The following is a 19,135-nucleotide window of genomic DNA, read 5'->3' as shown; positions in this document are numbered from 1 at the left end:
GTGAAAAAAACAAGCCATCGGCTAAATAAAGACTTGAGCTTCAGGTCCTCTGTGGTTCAGAGGGCAAAAGGAAAAAACAAACAAGAGATCAGCATCAGGTCAATATATGGCCATGTGCAGCAGGTATGGGAATGTTGAGATGTTGATGGTGCTGCATTGGAGATGAAGAGCGATTACAGCATAGGTGTGGACGTATTTCTCAGAAACTTCTCAAATTGACAAAAACAACAAACAGTGAGGCAAAAATAGAGCCACTTAGAAGGTTCTGTGTTTCCTCGCCCCGCTTCCTCTAACCACACATGGGCAAAAAGCAGCCAGAGAGCAGAACTGGATGTTCTGAAAACAAAACAACCTCCCCCCCAAAAAATAAAAAAAAAGTATTCTGTTTATGGGTCTGGGTGAATTGCTGGAATTAGTCTGCGTTGCTCCAAAGAGCCTGTTTTGCCTGGTCATGGACTGTCAGTCATGCTTTTGGAGGCTGATCCATCCTGCTAGTGTTTGAGTTTGTGTTTATTCTATCCAGGTATGATTTTACTGCATGACAGTGTGTTTGGTATCATTGTCATGCTTGTGACTGTCATGCATTAAGCTGTTGCCCATCAGATGCTTTCCAGATGATATTGAATGGTGGATTAAACTCTGATGGTACTTTTCTATGTTCATAATTCCATCAATTTTGACAAAAATTGATGGAATTATAAATCATGACACAACCTCTACCATGTTTTACAAATGGCTTCCTAAGGACATTCTGTCCATCTGCTGTGTGTGTGCATTGCAGAAGACCACTTTATAAAAAAAAAATCAAACAAAAGTCTGGCTCGTATCGTTGGTCATTCACGATAGTGAATAAATAAGAGATTTTAAATGTTAATACAACATTTAGGTATGTTGTGTTATATAAGTAATCCTGCTTTTTGTAACCTCAAAGACAGACACTGTCAGGGCTCTGTGTGCGGGCAGGCAGAGATGAGGATCCAAATGCAGGACTCAAACACAGAATTGAAACTCAAAAACCTCAGCTTTATTGCTGGCAGGAAAACAAACATGAAGTGATGATGGACCACTGAGACCAAGGACACACAGGCATAATCTGATGGTACGACGCGACACCGAGCATGGGAAAACACAGGGCTTATATACACAGGGTAGTAACGGGGGAATCGGCAACAGGAGGGAGACACAGCTGGGAGAGATCAGGGCTAACGAGACAGGGGGAACAAAGCTGCACACACTAACATCAGACAGGAACAAGAACCCTCAAAGTAAAACAGGAAACAAAACACACTTTACTAAGACACAGACTAGACAGAGACAGACTTGACACTGACCAAAGGCTACTAAATGATAATCATAATCACAACAGTATCAGATCATAAATCATAATATAGAAAAACACCAAGATAACTGAAACACCAAGTACCAGAGAAACATAAAGGAAAATCCATGATGCAAAAGTACCAAAACATAATGAACTCAAAATACTGGGTCCAACGGACCCAGAACCGTGACAGACACAGTCTGAAAAAGTCAACAGAAGGTTCCTGTTTTTGTAAAATAAATAAATAAATTACACAGGTTTATTTTACAGAATAAACGTATTGCTCTTACCTTACTTTATACAAGCCAATATGGGCCTGTATGAAATGAAGGTAATGTAAAAAGCTGAACCATCACAATCAGCAGGATACATCCTCAGTGACTTGAAAGATTTTGGCACAGTGATGCAGTGGTTATCGCTGTGGCCTCACAGCAAAAGGTTCTGGGTTAAAAAAGTGTCTGGAGACTTTCTGTGTTGTGTTTGCATGTTCTTGCTGTGCCTGTATGAGTTCCTTCGGGGTACTCTGGCTCTCACAGGCCAAAGATATGCATGTTAGGTTATGGGACCCTCCCCATAACCCTGAATTTGACAAGTGGTTAAAAGGTAGATGGACAGATGGCCTGAAAACACAGAGATATGCAAAACTTGCATGACTGTACTTTCATACTGATATTAATATAAGAGGATAAGTCTAATTTTTTACCATTTGAGAGTGCAACAGGGTCATAATTTCCCGTCATTAGGACTGGTCTTCAGGGGAACGTTAGTATTTATACAAAATTTCATAACAACCCATTTACTTGTTATCTGGAAATTTCATCCTGGACCATTACCGAAATCTCAAACTACAAAAGAGACAAAGGAACAGTTAAACATGTCAAACGTTTTAAACAAAACAAACTATCCATGTCCTCTGGGTGGAACATTTATGGTAATTTAACCCACATAACCCCAGTGCACATATGTAGTACGTGTATGAAAGGAGACCAGAGTTCAGTAAGAATAATAAGTTCATCAAAACCACCACAGAGCAACAGGGTGGCCAACAGAAGTCCAGAGAGAAGAGATTAAAACCACAAACATTCAACTGAGCTTCAAAATAAAAACCATCATGTTCACATTAATTATGCCACTCTGATCGCTGCATTTTTCTCAGGCCCCCCCTAGTGGTGGAGGACTCTATACAGCCGAAGGTGCTGAACAATGGGGGCAAGTGCGCTTCACTCCGAGGGTGGAAGGCTCAAGGAACAAGCTGATGCACTGGTGAACTCAGAACAAGACATAAGCTCTGCACGCCTCTTGTTTGCACTGAGTTACACAGAAGCATGAGATGCTCAGAATCCCGGTCCTATCTGATTTAGATCTGTTTTCTGTTTCAATCAGTGAGCAGAATGACTGAAGGGGAACACATGCTGCGAATAAAGCAAACATTGTGCATTTTTTTTTCTCTTTTTTTCTTTTCTCCACTGCCAGGATGCCAGCCTGTCACATTCAAATTTAAACTTTCAAGCTTTCTGATGTTTTCCTAGAAATGTGTTTTTCAACTATTTAACTATTTTTACTTGATTTCCAAATGTTTTTAGTAATGCAGAACACATGAATTACTCAACCCGACAAAAATGTATTTTTTTCGTCTTCTTTTCTTGTCCTTTTTTTTTGTTTGTTAATTTCCTGAAGTTCTTGAAAATGTTTCCACATGACACATATTTCCCAGCAGTCCCAGTGGTGGCAGCAGGTGCAAACACCATCTTTCTCAATAAAAGGTCCTAATATTTCTTCTTTAACATCAAGTGATCACCTAGTGAGTCGAAATCCTAGATAATGTGACAAAGGTTGTTAGCCATACAGTAGCACAGAGGTTTCTTCCGGTAAAAAGGGAGTTTTTCCTTCCCACTGTTGCCAAAGTGCTAAATCATAAGGGATCATATGATCGATGGGTTTTTCTCTGTATGTATTATTGTAAGATCTACCTTACAATATAAAGCGCCTTGAGGCGACTCTTTGAATTGATTTAGTACAGTTAGATCTACACATAAAAAACAGGTACTATATTTAGCAAATCACTTAATTTGAAATGTTTTGTAGAGTTCTGTGGGTACTGTGGTATCTTTGGTACTGAATATTGAATAATCCTGCTCTTTTACAGTTCCAGTCTCAAAGATCATTATGGGAAGAGATGAACAACTATTACTTAGGACTAACAGCTTCTACTAAAACAACAAATTGGTAGAGACTTAATGAATATGTTAGCTCAAATACAAAAGCGACAGTTATTTCTTATTCACATAAAAACATTTTAGATGTGAAATATACTGTTTTGTCGTACTGTAATGGATTATATGACACAAACTAATGTATTTATGTATTATCAGGAATCCAGCAATGCATGTTGTGGCTTCTTCTAATTCTCAGAGTTTAATTTTGCGTGTTCTTGCGTAAGTAAAGGATGGCTAATTGTTACTGTTGCAAAAACAACTTGCAAGAACATTTTCGTCACGTTGCCAACATTCATTCTGTCGTATCCTGAGTACATTTACTGCAGAACATGATTTCGTGCTTCCCAGATGTTTTGCGTTATAAAGGACTCAGGATTGGTTAATTTGTTTAAAAACAAAAACAAACCATCTCTCAAAATAGTAACAAGTGGTTGTGTTTTATCCCCTGCGGAGATGTGCCGTGTTAAATTGAAGACATCAATAAATTCCTGGGCTGCTTCACCTCTGACTGCCATTGATCTGCTATATTTACATTATGCCGAGCTCAAAGAGAGAGATGTGACTTTTGTTTCTCAGTTTGAAGTCATTGCACATTTTTATTGGTGACTGAGGTCAACCGAAGCAGGAAACTGGCTTCCCTTCTCTCTACTGCCATATGCAAATCGAGCTCTATCAAACCAGTGAGTAAATATTTAATATGTGCATTCCTGAAAAAAAGACAAAAGACTCATCAATGAGAACATTCAATTATTATGGGTTCATTTTTAACACTTCTGCATTTTTCCCCTGTCATTAGTCTTTTAATTATCATGAAAACTATCTAAGCCACCTTGTCAATGCTGTATAAAAGCTTTTACTGCCTTTTGCTGTATATTCTATTCTATTTATTTAATGATTATTAGTACAGGAACAAGTGGCAAGCATAAAACAATGCCAATTACAACAGCAATGAGAGTAAACAAGAGCGCTGTGAGGCGTAATACATAACACAAACACAATGAAATTAGTGATAGACATTTACCTGTGAGTTTTCATTGTGCACATGCAAGAGAAGCGTTAAGACTGGAGACGTTGCATAACTCAACTGCACCATCTAGTGTTTTTACTAGATAGTTGCAGGTGTTTATCGTGTCGCACTCAGAGGCAACAAACATTTGAATGCAAACACAGAATCAAAATGAACCTGAGCTGAGATTTTGATCATCAGCACTGTAATTTACAAAGAACTATAAGTACAAAAGTCATTTAAGGGCTTTATGATAGAAGTTCTGTGGTGAAGTGGTGTTTCAGTAACGATACTGAAATATCAGAATGTTTGCCAACTAATGCTCATACCAGAAGGATTGAAACATAAAGTTGTGGGTGAGAATAAAGGGCAGAAAATAGGTCACGTTTTGTTCCTGATGTGCTGAGAGTGAACTGTGTTGATGATGTCATCCAGAAATAATGCTCTGAGTCTGTAGGGCCAACACCATGTGACAGCAGCCATGATGATAAATGAGCAGATTTCCTTAAGATAAGTCAAACTAGAGTTCCCGCAGAGTGGTTCACTTCATAAATGTCACCTAATGACATGTAATTACTTGACAGCAGGACTTTTCTCACAGATTTGCAAGAACCATCAGATGCAGAATGATGTGAACCCAGTCAGATGGACATTTAAAGAGAACAATTAGGAAATAGTACTTTTTTTAAAGGAAGAAAAGTCAGAGTGTTGAAGTTCAGTTGTTGAACCTGAGATAGACAGCTTCACAGAGATTTGAAATCCTTTCTTCAAGACTTCAGAAATAAAGTCTTTTATATTATTCCACAAGAACAGAAGCCGTTTGTGCCCCACGCTTTGTTGATGCCATCTGTGTATTATTATCAGTTGTACAAATGTATTATCCATGTCTTTGTACATTGCATTAATATTATGCAGACAAGACCTTCAGTCATAGCGAGATATATCCACAGCAAGCTCATCTACCCATCCTCTTTAATAGATTTTAAGCTCCTCCATCAATAAAAGTAGTTTGCAAACTTAGAATCAAGCTGATTTCATATTTAGACATGGAGGCACATGCTGAACTTCATAAGCAATATTGAAAATAAACTAGAAATGATCGCAAAGCTTATATTTATTAATAGCAGATTTCTAAAAATGTGTGGATCAGTTGGTTTTATTGGAAGGATGAGAGGAAGAGAATGGCTGGGTTGATGGTTTTATTGGCGGAGGCTGCCCTCTTGAGGTTGTCAAACTGAAAATCAATCAAGTTACAGCAACAGCAGTAGTTCTGTGGAAATCAACAAGAGGGCGTCATTTGGTCTGATTATAATCCAGAAAGGCCGAAACTGAAGGACAGACCAGTGATTCCAGAGCAAACAGTGCAGTGATGTAGCAAAGTGGACGCGGGTTTATGGTAGTTTTGTATGAGTGTAATAAAACACGTAGTGAACAACTAGCAGATAGATTCTTATCTGTATTTTTTTAATGGCTGTTCCTGTCTGCTTCCAGCAGTTTCTTTTTCCTTACAGAAAAAATCAAAAGTGGTTGTCACTGTGTACACCTTTATTATTTGAGTGCGTTACCTGAATCCCACTAAGTAATACGCATTAGAAAAGCACATATTGATTTTTAGTCATTTGTAATGTCATGGATCGGGAAAGCCAAGAAGCTTTCTCTTACTTCAAAGTGCCACGACACTGCAGTACGCTACCCCCCTTGCTGCCAAAATGCAGAGTTAAAGGATTTCCTGAAGCAGAGCCAGCTGACTGACAGCCAGGACGCTGCACTGTGTGCAAATCACAGGCGTGACTGGGCCGTGGAGTGTCAAGAAACGACTCGATCACTCAGTAGTATTTTCTCACCATTAACCAGATGAGATTTTCACCCCCAGTTATGTTTCTGCGCTGATTAAATTCCTGAGCGACGAATTTAATCAGGCAACAGAAGGCAAGCAGCAGTTCAGACGTGTGTGTGCACACGTCACGTCTGAACTGCTGCTTGCCTCCATAAACCCGCGTCCACTTTGCTACATTTGTTACTATTTCCTGTCCATTAATCTATGATATGGGATTTTATAGAGATCTGAGTTATACAAATGGGCTTTTTTTAATCGATTCATTGACACACTAACATTAAGCAAACTTACAGAAAAATGTATGCAGAGCAGTTTGAGGGGACAGCGTTGACTCATGTGTCGCAGGCCGCTGTTTGTCATGGAGGGGGTTGCAGGAGTTTCCTTGTAACCGGAATTAGCTGTGAAGTGCGACCTTGAGGTGTGAACACGGAATACTACTTGCTTAAAGAAATAAAGTCTCATACTTTGCACCTCGTTTGCAAGTGAATATCTTGACAAATAATTCGGGGTTTACGTGTGAAGCGTGGTTGGAAACTGCTGAATCCCTGCAGCTTTGAAATCTAAATTCGATCTAAACGTTGCGTAATTATAAGATGAAACTCTAGAAATGTTGGCATCGTTACTGCATTTTAATGTAGGCAATTGCTCAGTTGCCAATAGAAAATTAATTCTTGCAACAAATGTGAGAAATGTGCGCAATTACGCATAGGCCTTTTGAATTAATGCATTTGTGAACGTGTTGCCTCGGTTTATTGCAGCATGTGCAGCTGATAGGCCCTGGTGCTAATTTATTCACGGTGTGAGGAACTCATGTCCAGGATAGGCCCACTGTCCTGTGATGACGCGCTACAGGACAGGCGCAAGGGGACAGCTCGCTCTCATTTGGATGCAAATCTACAAGAGTTGAGGAGTTGGCTGATGTCAGGCAGGCCTTAGTGTACCTTTGGTCTCTTGTCAACAGAGCCACAGCATGTGAGGCTGGAGACAGGCTGGAACTACTTTGCATTTCTCTCTGGGAACCGATTTGGACTATAAACCACAAGGATTGCTTTTTAAACAGCTACAGGGAGACAATGTCGCCTTAAAATAGGCAACATAACCCCTCAGCTGTTTTGATATATTAAAGGTTTTTCACCAAATCATGTATGTTGGATACCTACTGGATAAAGAAAGCGGCATGTATCACCAAGGGCCTGTAAGAAGATCAAGCATCAATCTGCCTCCACAGAATTTTGTTTCAACACCACAGTACCCCGACTTTACTGGATACCATCATGTGCCAAACATGGATACGCACCCACAGTCTACGGGGAGCTGGGGGCCTTCATATAGCGCCCCTCGAGAGGACTGGGGTGCTTATAGTTTGGGACCCCCTAATACTATTCCTACGCCCATGAATAACTCATCTCCTGGACAGGTTCCTTACTGTTCAAACGAGTACGCACATATGCATCCTCCGGGATCTGCGGTATTACAACCGCCACCGGACAACGTTAATGTTGCACAACTTTCTCCTGGCAGGGAAAGGCGTAATTCATACCAATGGATGAGCAAAACTGCGCAATCGTCGTCTACAGGTGAGACCATTGTGCCAAAATGCTGTTCTGTGTATTTAAGGAATAGAGAAGCTGGTTGTGCAGCAGAAATTAGTTTTTTGCGCGGCTTAGTTTCTGCGTCCATTTACGCACAGGTCATGTCATTTCAAATAATGTGTAAAATCAAACAAGTTCCATCGAAACACACCAAACTCCACACTGATGGAAAGGGTACAACCGGAAAATTGAAAAAACCACTGAAAAGAAGTTGAACGAGCAGAAGGAAACTCCGGTCCTGTGACAGTGCATTTTGCAGGTTGCTTAAATTTAAACTGTTATGAATATAAAACCTCGTTAAATCTTAAATAGGCTACTTATAAGGTCATAATTTATTTGGCTTCTGTGGAAACTCTGTTAATTACCAATGGCATCAAATGTATCCACAAACCGTTTCCATGTCTTAACTTTGATATACATGATGTTAGGATGGGCCTGACATTCTAATCCCAGACCTGAGCCCAGCAGCTCTGGCTGCTCTATTCCCATGGAAGAAATTTTAAAAGGTGCAAGGAATCGGCGCCAGGCCCAGTTGTGATGTAAATGTCATTACTGCAGGAGATGCAAGGTCGGCCTCTCTGTTACAGTGTTTGGTGTTATCCGTCATATCCAGGCAGTGTCCCTTTTTCTTTCAGCACCTCTTCGCTTTGATATGCGCCAACCTCCCTTCCTTTCCCAAGAGTTATATTGCCGGAAAAGAGTGACGTTTTTCACAGCTAATATCTCAAACGCAGAGTACTTACACGTTCACAAAAGAATGTGGATTTTATGCATTTCAGATTGAATGTATTTGGTTTACAGTAGAGCTATTTTATCCATGCCATATAGGAGTGTTTTTTTTTTAAAAATAATATCCAGACATCAGTTTAAATCTTTTAGCCGAATTCATGGTGAGTTTACTGGTTTCCTTTAGTTGTTTTTTTTTTCACTCCTCCATAAGACCGATGACACACACATTTGTACCTGGGAAAGTGTAAAGCCATTTCAAATAGCAATAGCCCACATTCAGACAGTAATTTGGATATTTACGCAGAATGAACTGAGTTGAACCCACGGGTTCTTCAGATGTCTTTCCCGTGTCTCGTGGAGGAACTGACTCGTCGTTCTTTGAAATTCAGCGCACTACAGCTGTCATCAAAGCAAGATCAAAAAGCTGTAACTGCGTATCTGTTGAAAAGACAGAGACATGTGTATTGAAGACGCAGCTTATAAAGATGCTATGCGTCGATAGACCGGTCCTGGCATGCAGCCTGCTCCGGGGGGGGGAAACCTTCCAGTTCAACCACTTGGCTACAAGCAGATGATCCTAAAAACGGGCAGACAACCTCTTCATGACTATGTGTTTTTTGTTTTTTCACCTTCACAGGTAAGACAAGGACGAAGGAGAAGTACAGGGTAGTGTACACAGACCATCAGAGATTGGAGCTGGAGAAGGAGTTTCATTTCAACAGATACATCACCATCAGAAGGAAATCTGAGCTGGCTGTCAACCTCGGTCTGTCGGAAAGACAGGTTGGTCTCTATTAATTACTGTTTTATTTTCTGTCCTTTTATTGATTAAAGAAACGAGAATTAATATCATATAAATATACCTATATAGTAATTTCTATATGAAAGAATTATCACATGGCATAAAATATATAAATACGTAAAATAAGCTGTATGTTTACATGTGCTTCTAACCACAAAAGTAGGTCAGTAGTGTCAGGCAATAAATTGTGCCTGTATTTATATTACAGCCGCATAAATTCATTATTGGACAGGGAGGGTCTGCAAATAATTTATGATTGGAAACATAAATTATTTGTAGTTATTTCGGTGATTTAATTACGCTTTGTATTATACATGTTCACATTTCTGTTTGAAATTATTCTATTAAATGCTTAATTTAGTAAATATTCAACATTTTAATGTAATTTTGTTAATTTTGTATGACAATAAATAATTCAGAGAATAAAAAATGTCAGAGTAATGCCTTACTAAAAAGATAAATAAATAAAAAATACGAGAAATGCAACAACAAATTATTTGTTATTTATTTCCTTTCAAGGCCTATTTTTACAGACCTGGATTTTATTTTATTTTATTTTTCATTATGCCAGTGGACAAAATAGAGAAAAAATAGGGAACGCCCAGACTCGGGGAAAAGGTTTCTAATTGGGTGTTTTTATTTAATTTAATTTTATAAAATAGAGAATAAAATGAAAAAGCAATTGGGTTATATATACTTGCTTTTCAGGCCTATTTTGTGGACCTGTTGATGTACACGTTATTTGCTTTGTATGTTAATTATCAAATTATATGAACAGGAAAATATTCATCAAATAATTTTTTCTTTCTTTCTTTTTGCGTCTCCTCAGGTGAAAATATGGTTTCAGAACCGCAGAGCTAAAGAGAGAAAGTTGATCAAGAAAAAGATGGGTCAGTCCGACGGCAGCAGCGGGTCTGTGCACAGTGACCCGGGTTCAGTCAGCCCTCTGCCGGTTCCGGGGTCTCTCAGTCCCACGGACATCCACGGCTCTATGTACCCTCCTCAGGGAATGAACACCTTGCCCTCTATCAGGAATATACAGCAAGTGACTGTGACTCAGTAGAACAGCTCGCCCTGAGGACGATCACACATAAGTGGGCACTCACAGGACACTTGACAGGAAGCCAGAGGATCTGAACCCAAGTCCTGAAGCACAAAGCTGCGGATAAACAGCTGCTTTAAAGCAAGGAAACGCTGGAGGCTCTTCAAATATTAGTTTTTATAGAATAGTTTTAACGAAATGGGGGGGAGAAAATCGAAGTATTTTTAAACTGTTTTAAAACGTTTGTGAGTTAATAAGATATAAATAGCTTATCTTTTTTTGTATTTGGTATGACGTGCATGTGTTTGTGGATAACGTGAGAAATCAGGGACATGCCATTGAAGTATTACACTGGACCTCGTGAAGCTAAATCTAACTGGACAAATCGTTTACGCTTTCAAGCACAGTTTTGTGAATCAATCAAACAGATGGTACGGGTAGAGAGGTCGTCTAATGGCAACTTTGAAAATGTAAATAAAAGGTGTTTTGCAGTAGATCTGTCAATTTCTTTATTTCTGAATTGTTGTGCATCTGGGATTCACAGAATAAAAACCTAACCAGGCCTGTTCACTGGTATATCAACCAGGGAATTATCATCTCAGCATGGCCTTTTATTTAAAATTTAACTGCAAGAAGTTCTAAAAAGCCAGGGACATCATCCGTGAGGCTTTTTTCCCCTTTGATGCATAATTTTGCGTCATTTCAATGCATCTACTTTTAATTTGGAATTTTAAAAGATTTGACAAGTGTAAACATGAAAAGAGTCGGTAGCCTTGCAATAAACAAAGAGTTTGAGTGGCCTACATGCAAAGCTTGGCCTTTCAGTATGTGGCTAAAAGAATACATGTAAATGTATACAAAAGCATCAGATACAAAAGAATTAAATGGGATTTTTAATTTCCTGATCCATTTGGACCGGTTCACATTGTAGATTTAAGCCTATGTTAGGGTGCAGTTTCATTTGTCTGGAAAAGGTCAGCAAAGCAGGTTATTGTCATTTAAAGTGAGTAGTTCAAGCCTCTGTAGCTGACATGTGGCTTATTACGGGGTGTTCCTGACTTTGACCCTCTGCATATGTCTGAAATGAGGAAGTTCATTGATTATCCCCGAATATGAAACTTTTATTCTGACATATTCTCCCATTGGAAAAATACATTTCGAGACGGGCCAAGGCACAGAATACATACAAGAACAAGAGCAAGTGGGGGGAAAGAAAAAAAAATAGAACTGGGGAATATTGGGGATATGTGAATTATCTATACTTCATTAATGATCAAATTGGGGATGGGACAAAAATTAACAGCTAATAATAAGAGTAATAACAATAACCCCCATCCTCCTTGTATACACTCATGCACACACCTGCACATACACAAATATTACCGTGGATTATTAAATACATGTATTTTTCCGGTCTAATACCAGGCCTGGTCCTTCAGGACTCAGCTGGGCGATGGTTTCTTCTCCTCTATGCACACTGTGTGGCTCTCTCGCGCGCGTGGCCTCGTGCGTCCGTGCGCGGCCCCGCCGTAGACGTCATGAGCGTCTTACTACCCAACATGGCGGACTTTGATACCATTTATGAGTTAGAAGACGAAGAGGATGAGCACGTAGTGAGCGAGGAGCACTTGCCCAGATACTGTCCGGAGCCCGTGGTTATGCGAGGGGCCGGGCACATCACGGTGTAAGTGGAGCCACGTTTGTGCTTTCTTTCTGTTTCCGGTATCGCCTGTTTAGCTGAGGCTAGCCTGCGAGCTAACGGAAATCAAAACAGTTAGCCATATGTTTGGTCGAGGGTATAGCTGTTTCCCCGTAAACCCACGTTAACGACTTTATGTCAGCATGGCAACCTAAAACTTGGCAGGCGCAGCCGTTGTTAACGTTGGTCAAGTTTACGTGAGATGCTCTTTTAGCTACAAGTCCTCATCCTTGTGTTTTGACTCGCATTACATTACCTGTCGTGGGCTAATTCGCAATGGTTACTGTAGTTTTCATAATTGTTTGTCCCTTAACTGCCTATATATGATGGAGACCTTTGCACTTTATCATGTTGATTAATGGGGGATAGAGCCCGAGGCACGTCCAACCTTCAGAGGGACTTAATAAGATGATGTTTGTCACTGTCATCGCTATCAGATCCACCCTTCATCTTCATCCTTCACCTTATGAGCTGATGCCGAGGCCAAGCTGGAAGCTTTCTTCAACTTGACACGTGGATGCTATTAAGAATAACTACGACAGAAAAAAGCCCAAATTTGAAAACATAATCAGCTGTTTGGAAGGGTGCTGTTGCTGCTAGAGGATTGCTGCACCCTGCTGATTTTATTCTGCAGAACTTTTTCAGACTCAAGTAGTCATCCTCGGGTACTGATAAGGCTGTTATCAGATTTTTAGGTTCTGATTGCATGCCAAATATCAAGTAAATACAAGGACTTGCTGACAGTTATTTAATCAATGGACTAGCAATCATGCAGAATCCCATGGATGTGGCTCTTTCATCCTTCTTTACATCAAGAAATAAAGTAACCTCCAAGTGAAGCTGCACTGATTCTCAATTATTAATGTTTAAAATAGCAGTTTGGCTGATTCCAGTGGTGACAATCTGATTCAGATATTCCATCTTTTTGAGCCAGGGAGAGAATTAATGAAATCCTTGTCTTAACAAGGGTTACTTTATCCACTGAAGAACTGAAACAGCAGATCGATATAAAAAATACCCACCATTGATGAAGGCCATCTTATTACCCAGTTCTGCAGTGTTGGTCAACATGTGTACATGGTGACATATAAGTGCATTTTATCTACTGTTTTAAAAACAGTAGATAAAATTTATGCTTTTGCTTAAGCCTGTCAAGAGACACTGACACAAAAGTCAAGATTGTCTTTAACCCATGTGAGTGCAGCATGATCTCTCTACAGTGGGCCTATACACCATACAGAAATAGGAAACAGTCTTTGCTGACATTTTTAGTTTAATGTTGTCCTTTTTTCTGTCATAAAGTTATAATTAAAATAGGTAAATAGTGTTAAATAAGGAGCAGCTAATATATTTTAGCTTTAGATTAATTTTTGTTGTTATTGAGTGTTTGTTTTTGACATATCTGCTCTGTTTTGTTTTGTTTTTTTCAGGTTTGGACTGAGCAACAGATTTGACACAGAATTTCCCTCTGTTCTCACGGGAAAGGTACAGTTGCTTTTTAAGTTTTTCTTGCACTTCAGTCTTGCAGACTGCTTTCTGTTCAAATCCAAGTGGGAAGAATTGAGCAATTAAAGCTGCAGTGATTCCTTAGTTCTTTTGGGCTTTTTACAGCCCTAACTTCCCCAGTCCTCCCCATTCAGCCTTCCGTGAGGGGTTTTGATCTGATGGAAATTCATTATAAGTAGCGTACCACACTGCATAGAAAAGGAGCTGCTGTCCAACTCTGTAAATGAGTAAGCTGGCTATGGTGCTCAGTTGGCGCCCAGTGTTTCGGAGGGTCCAGCACCAGGTGATAAAATAATGAAATGAAGACTCTGCCGTAGACAAGAAAGGAAAGCTTCCTGGGTCAGACGCAGAAACACAAAAAGGCTGCAGGGGTAAGAGCAGGCCGAGGGAAGTGTGGGGCAATAAAAAGTACCTTCGGTATTGTGACCCAGGGTGACATGTGATGGATGAGGTCACAATTATGATGATTGAAGGGTGCAGATCAGGCCCTGCTGGGCTTTATTCTATGGTCTTTGGCTGTTTGCAAAGAGACCTTTGCATCCTGTCATAAAAGATTACGACCCCTGTTTTATGGCGTACAGGCTCAGAGAGGAATGAGCATCCATTCAAGTTGTTTGGCCGGCGCTGCCACAGGCACTGAGCTTATCTCTCCTTTGAGTCCCTCCTTGCCTTGAACAGTCCAAAGCCTGGTTAGCAAGTTGGGGGAATGTATTTAGATCTCATCTCTGGACAACATCTGCAAATATCTACCTGTTTGGTTTTCTAAAGCTCTTTGATCCTTGTGCACAGGTTTCTTATGCATTGAGAAATCTTTTCAAGTCAACATGACCAAGAAACAATTGAATTATCCAACTTCCTTGTTTTCTGAGAAGTTCCCATGTTCATTTCACTACGTGTCCTGTCCCTTTTTCTTTAGGTAGCACCAGAGGAATTCAAAACCAGCATCAGCAGGGTGAATGCTTGTTTGAAGAAGAACTTACCTGTGAATGTGAAGTGGCTTCTTTGTGGCTGCCTGTGTTGTTGCTGTACAGTAGGCTGCAGCCTATGGCCCGTTATCTGCCTCAACAAGAGAGTAAGTCTCAAATCTCCTGTGACACGAGTTGGACAGTTTAACTCTCCCTTACATCAGTGCTGATTACTCAGGGGCTGTTATAGCAATTGGTCTAAGTGTAGACGGTAATAACAACTTGCGTTCAATAATAATAACTGTTACCTGTTCACGTGTTAAACTGAGTAATGTGTATTTTTGTTTGAATTAACGGGCATGCCCTTTTTTCCCCTCTGTGGTCTGTTCCCGAAGACGAGGCGGTCTATTCAGAAGCTGTTAGAGTGGGAAAATAACCGACTATACCATAAGGTAAGGAGGATGGCTACAGTTCACCTGAGTAAAAGTGCTTAATTGGTCTGTGTCAGTGTGTGTAAGATGAGTATCATCGTGATGGATAAACATCATTAATCTGTTGTGTAAGTTTTAACCCGCCAGTCAGATCTGGTGCAATCTGGTACGCAGTGCCTGAAAGGACCGTGAGGTCAGCAGTAAAAGTCCATGTTAATTTTGTTTTGTCTCGCAGCAACAAATTATAGCTAGTAGCCGTGCAAAGGTATAAAGGAAGCTCTTCAGGGTGTCTGGCCACAGTTTGACCCCAGCGAGACCAGACAGTCCTTCTCTCGAATTCCCCTGACACTGAAGAGAAGATTTCCTTTGTTTGTGCATTTGTGTGTGTGTCTTTGTGTCTGTTTGAGAGTGAGGGAGATGTCCATTCATTGTATCTGTCTTTTTTCTTTTTCTTTCATCAGCTGGGGCTGCACTGGAAGCTCAGTAAAAGAAAATGTGAAAGCAGTAATATGATGGAATATGTAAGTAGGCATGGATTTCTCAACTATGCCCTTTACTGATCAATCTGCAGATCATTTTTAGCTGCTCAACTGTTTTTCGGTAAAATGGATTAATAAAAAAAAACAGTCCAGGAAACAAGGATGAGCAGTTTCTATGACAAAGGACCAAAAAGGGAAGTGAAATGTTATATAAATATATAAGTGTTATTTGCAGATTATTTAATAATGACTCATTTTCTAGTGCTTTGCTAGAATGAACTGATATTTAATTGTGAATTTGTAGAAACCTTTCAAAGTAAAAAAGAAAGTTTGTACTTAATAAATGAGGAATTATTTGGTTTTTAGTACCACCTTTCCAGCTCCAACTAAATGTAAATATAAAAGTCAAGAAAAATATATGACGTATAAAGTCTGTCTGTTTATGTAGTAACTTGGCGTAATTAAATGCAGCCAAATACATTCATTGTGTTATAAATCCTCCCTTCATGAAGGTTGTGATGTGTAGTTACTGTTGAAACAGTTTTAGAGAGGTGGCGTGTGTTGTTTGTGGTGCTGCTGGTCGTCATTGCTTTGACAGGTTTTTCTTCCTATGTAACCAACCCCCGCTGATTTAAATGATTTGCTAGGCCGCATGTATGTGAGTGATCCCGCAGCTGATTTTCAGAGAAATCCAGAGAAACTCAAATCTCTTACTTAAACTTAAACTTTTGATTACTTTGTCTTTGTCTGTGTAATAAAGAGATTAGTTAAGCAACTAGTAATGTTTGTGCTCTGGTGAAAACAGTTGGATTTTAACCTTGCGAAATTGTGTTTTTCCTCTCTTCAGGTGATTCTTATAGAATTCCTACCCAAATATCCTATATTCCGACCAGACTGACGAGGCCGTTGCCAGACTGGATGAGTGGCCCTTGAATCTTATCCTTAGTGCCTTGTATATACAGTATGTTGGAAAAAAGGGTCTGCGCCGCTGTGTCTCGTGACGACCCTGTAAATCTCCCAGTACCTTGTACATTAAAATTTGCAACACTGTCACTTTGCTTTAGAGCAGATTTTGCACATTTCCCGACAGAACTACACATGTTCCCTTTGTTGCACTCTGATGTGTTTTTGTTACATGTGAGAAAAAACAAAACAAGTGATACTCTCAAAAAGTGCATTTACCCCAAAGAACCATCAGCCTGTATCCCATCTATTAAATCACTAATCCCTCGCAAAGAATGTGATGCCTCCACCTCCGTAACTATCCTTGCCTTATGTATGATTTAAAAAAATAGAAACTACATGTAACAGGAGGAGGAAGGCTTTGGGTAATTCAACAAGTCTGTAGGCTCAGATGCTGTTTGTTGGGTTTCCCCTCTTTTAATCCAGTTCTTTGCAGGTAGATGGGATGGTTGAGATTGCCTAACGTACAGTGTACGTCATCACCCCGTGTTTTGTCCTTACAAGAACCCTCTGTACATGGGAACTAGCTAGTAAGAACTTGACCTGTAAATACCATGTTAGAATAAGCTGTACAGTGGTATACCATTGTTTACATAAAGTTACTTAGCTCTTTAGTTTTTTTGCCAATATATTGCTGTACAATAGTTTTGATTATGAAAGATGTCTACGTACCTTTCTAGTTTATATGGACCTGTTTATCTTGTAAGCCATATAGTGACTATGTACCTGATGCCAGAGTTGGGACTGATTGTTGCACATGAAGTTCAGGATTTCAGACTGGAGTGGATCCTGAGTTTTCTTCCGGTGACAACAGCAGTGCATGTTACCATGCGGTTTTTGCCAATTAAGATGACATTCAGTGATTGGTCATCCGTTAAAGATGGAGATGATTGGAAGATTTGAATTTGAACTCTGCACTTCCACTCATTTCTCTCCCACCCCCGCTAACTTTGTATTAATTTTGTAGTTTTGTACTTTTCCCTGTGCTGTGTTTGGTCCTCCTGAAGTGTTAGGAAGCACATGCTTCTACAGATCCTGATGTGTTGAGCTGATGGTTTCTTTGTTTCACTCATCCTTTCAAGTGTTGGTTTTGTTTTTCAGAATCTTAGTCAAAAGATTGCTGCATTGCATTGTATTAGAGTGCCTCTGGTATAGTTGAAAACCACAGAGAAGTGCAGGTTGAAATCTGTTCTCCTGTACAAAGGAGAGTTTACTGCTCCCAGTATTGTCCCTGTTACATTTTGTTTTGTAAGTGTTTATCATGGTGACCTAATCCCAATGGAGAGAAAATAAATTGTCGATTTTGAATTTAATTTGTTGCCACTTCCTTCTTTTTTCCCCCTTATGAAACCTGTGGTGTGTCATGTTGGTAGAAGCAGGTTGTGACTGACCTTGGCTGATGCACTTTGACCACAGCCTGCTGCCCCGCGATGAAAAATGTGGCTGTTTGTCATGTTTAACAAGGTGGTGAATCGTTAACTTTAACAAGACAGCCTGCAATTACTCAACATATATACAACTCAGGAATGCTGTTACCATAACGTACTGCTGCTTCCTAATGACACGGACCAGCAGGCAGCAAGCCGAACATACAGTTTCTACTGTACCTGACCACAAGTACTGTAGTGGTAGGCTTCACTTTGGGGTGGAGGGTTTTATGGTCCTCTGTGCTTTTTGTTTTCACATTCACAGCCTGTCCTGGTTTAGCTCAAGGAAGTGTTCAGTAACCTTTTACTGCTGCAGTAGTGTGAAGTAGAAATATCAATTGTATTGCAACATATGGCATCCTAAAAAGCCTTTTTAAATTATGAGAAACTTGGGGACATGCTACAGTCTGACAGTAGATTCCCTGTGTGGTAAATATACTGATACATTTAGGTTTTGGGGGATTAAAACATCAGGCTTTTAATGGCAATGTATATATATTTAAAACTTATTTAACCTTCACAATATAGACAGAAATAAAACTAGCACCGTAATTGTCGGGCTATAAGCCGCTACTTTTTGCACAAGCTTTGAACCCTGCGGCTTTTAGTCAGGTGCGGCTTTTCTATGGATTATCCATGATTTTTGTCATATCATAAGACGATTTGTTTTGTTTGTTCCGCTGTTGTACGGCACTACGTTGCCTGGCGGAAGGGCATGTGATCAGACACACAGTATCGGGGTTCAAGAGTGGTATGTTGGTCACATGTCCATCCGCCAGGCAACATAGTGCCGTACAAGTAGCGCGAAAAACAAACTTCAAAGTAGCGCTACAAGTTCAGCGGGAGTCGTGGATGACGAGCGGCAATAAACTTGCGAAAAGCAAGTTATGCTCAACTCCACCGGTGGAATCTGACAGCGTGGAAAAGTGTGAAAACATCCATGATCACCAACGGATTTCGAAGGGCTGGACTGCTGCATGATGGAGAGGACACCACGGCCCTTCAGAGGGTGTTCGACTCTGACACTGACAACGAGGATTTGTTTGGTTTTGAAAGTGACAACGAAGGAAAGAAGCTGAGAGTGGATGACGAAGCGATCCTGAGCCTGTTCGTCTCCGACACTGGAGAAGAGGACTTTGGTGGTTTCAGTGCGCAGGAAGAAGAGAAAGATGGTGGTGAA

General features: G+C 40.1%; 2 protein-coding genes across 2 annotated transcripts; both read left to right on the top strand.

The window, feature by feature from the left end:
• The first annotated feature begins 7,521 nt into the window (after positions 1-7,521).
• Positions 7,522-10,566, top strand: cdx4 (caudal type homeobox 4). The gene is made up of 3 exons (XM_085248422.1): positions 7,522-7,957; positions 9,339-9,484; positions 10,333-10,566. The coding sequence occupies exons 1-3, from the start codon at positions 7,522-7,524 to the stop codon at positions 10,564-10,566; spliced, it is 816 nt and encodes a 271-aa protein (XP_085104548.1).
• Positions 10,567-12,048: 1,482 nt separating this feature from the next.
• Positions 12,049-18,459, top strand: chic1 (cysteine-rich hydrophobic domain 1). The gene is made up of 6 exons (XM_085243156.1): positions 12,049-12,229; positions 13,675-13,729; positions 14,667-14,822; positions 15,051-15,107; positions 15,548-15,607; positions 16,413-18,459. The coding sequence occupies exons 1-6, from the start codon at positions 12,084-12,086 to the stop codon at positions 16,461-16,463; spliced, it is 525 nt and encodes a 174-aa protein (XP_085099282.1). The 5' UTR covers positions 12,049-12,083; the 3' UTR covers positions 16,464-18,459.
• The last annotated feature ends 676 nt before the right edge of the window (positions 18,460-19,135 follow it).

Source organism: Mchenga conophoros, linkage group LG2 (genome assembly GCF_057382185.1).
Source record: "Mchenga conophoros isolate Kocher_MC1m ecotype Shallow Benthic linkage group LG2, M_conophoros_male_GT1.1, whole genome shotgun sequence".
In the NCBI taxonomy this organism is placed as follows: Eukaryota; Metazoa; Chordata; class Actinopteri; order Cichliformes; family Cichlidae; genus Mchenga; species Mchenga conophoros.
The sequence above is the reverse complement of the archived record's forward strand: the minus strand, read 5'-3'. Positions and strand labels throughout refer to the sequence as shown.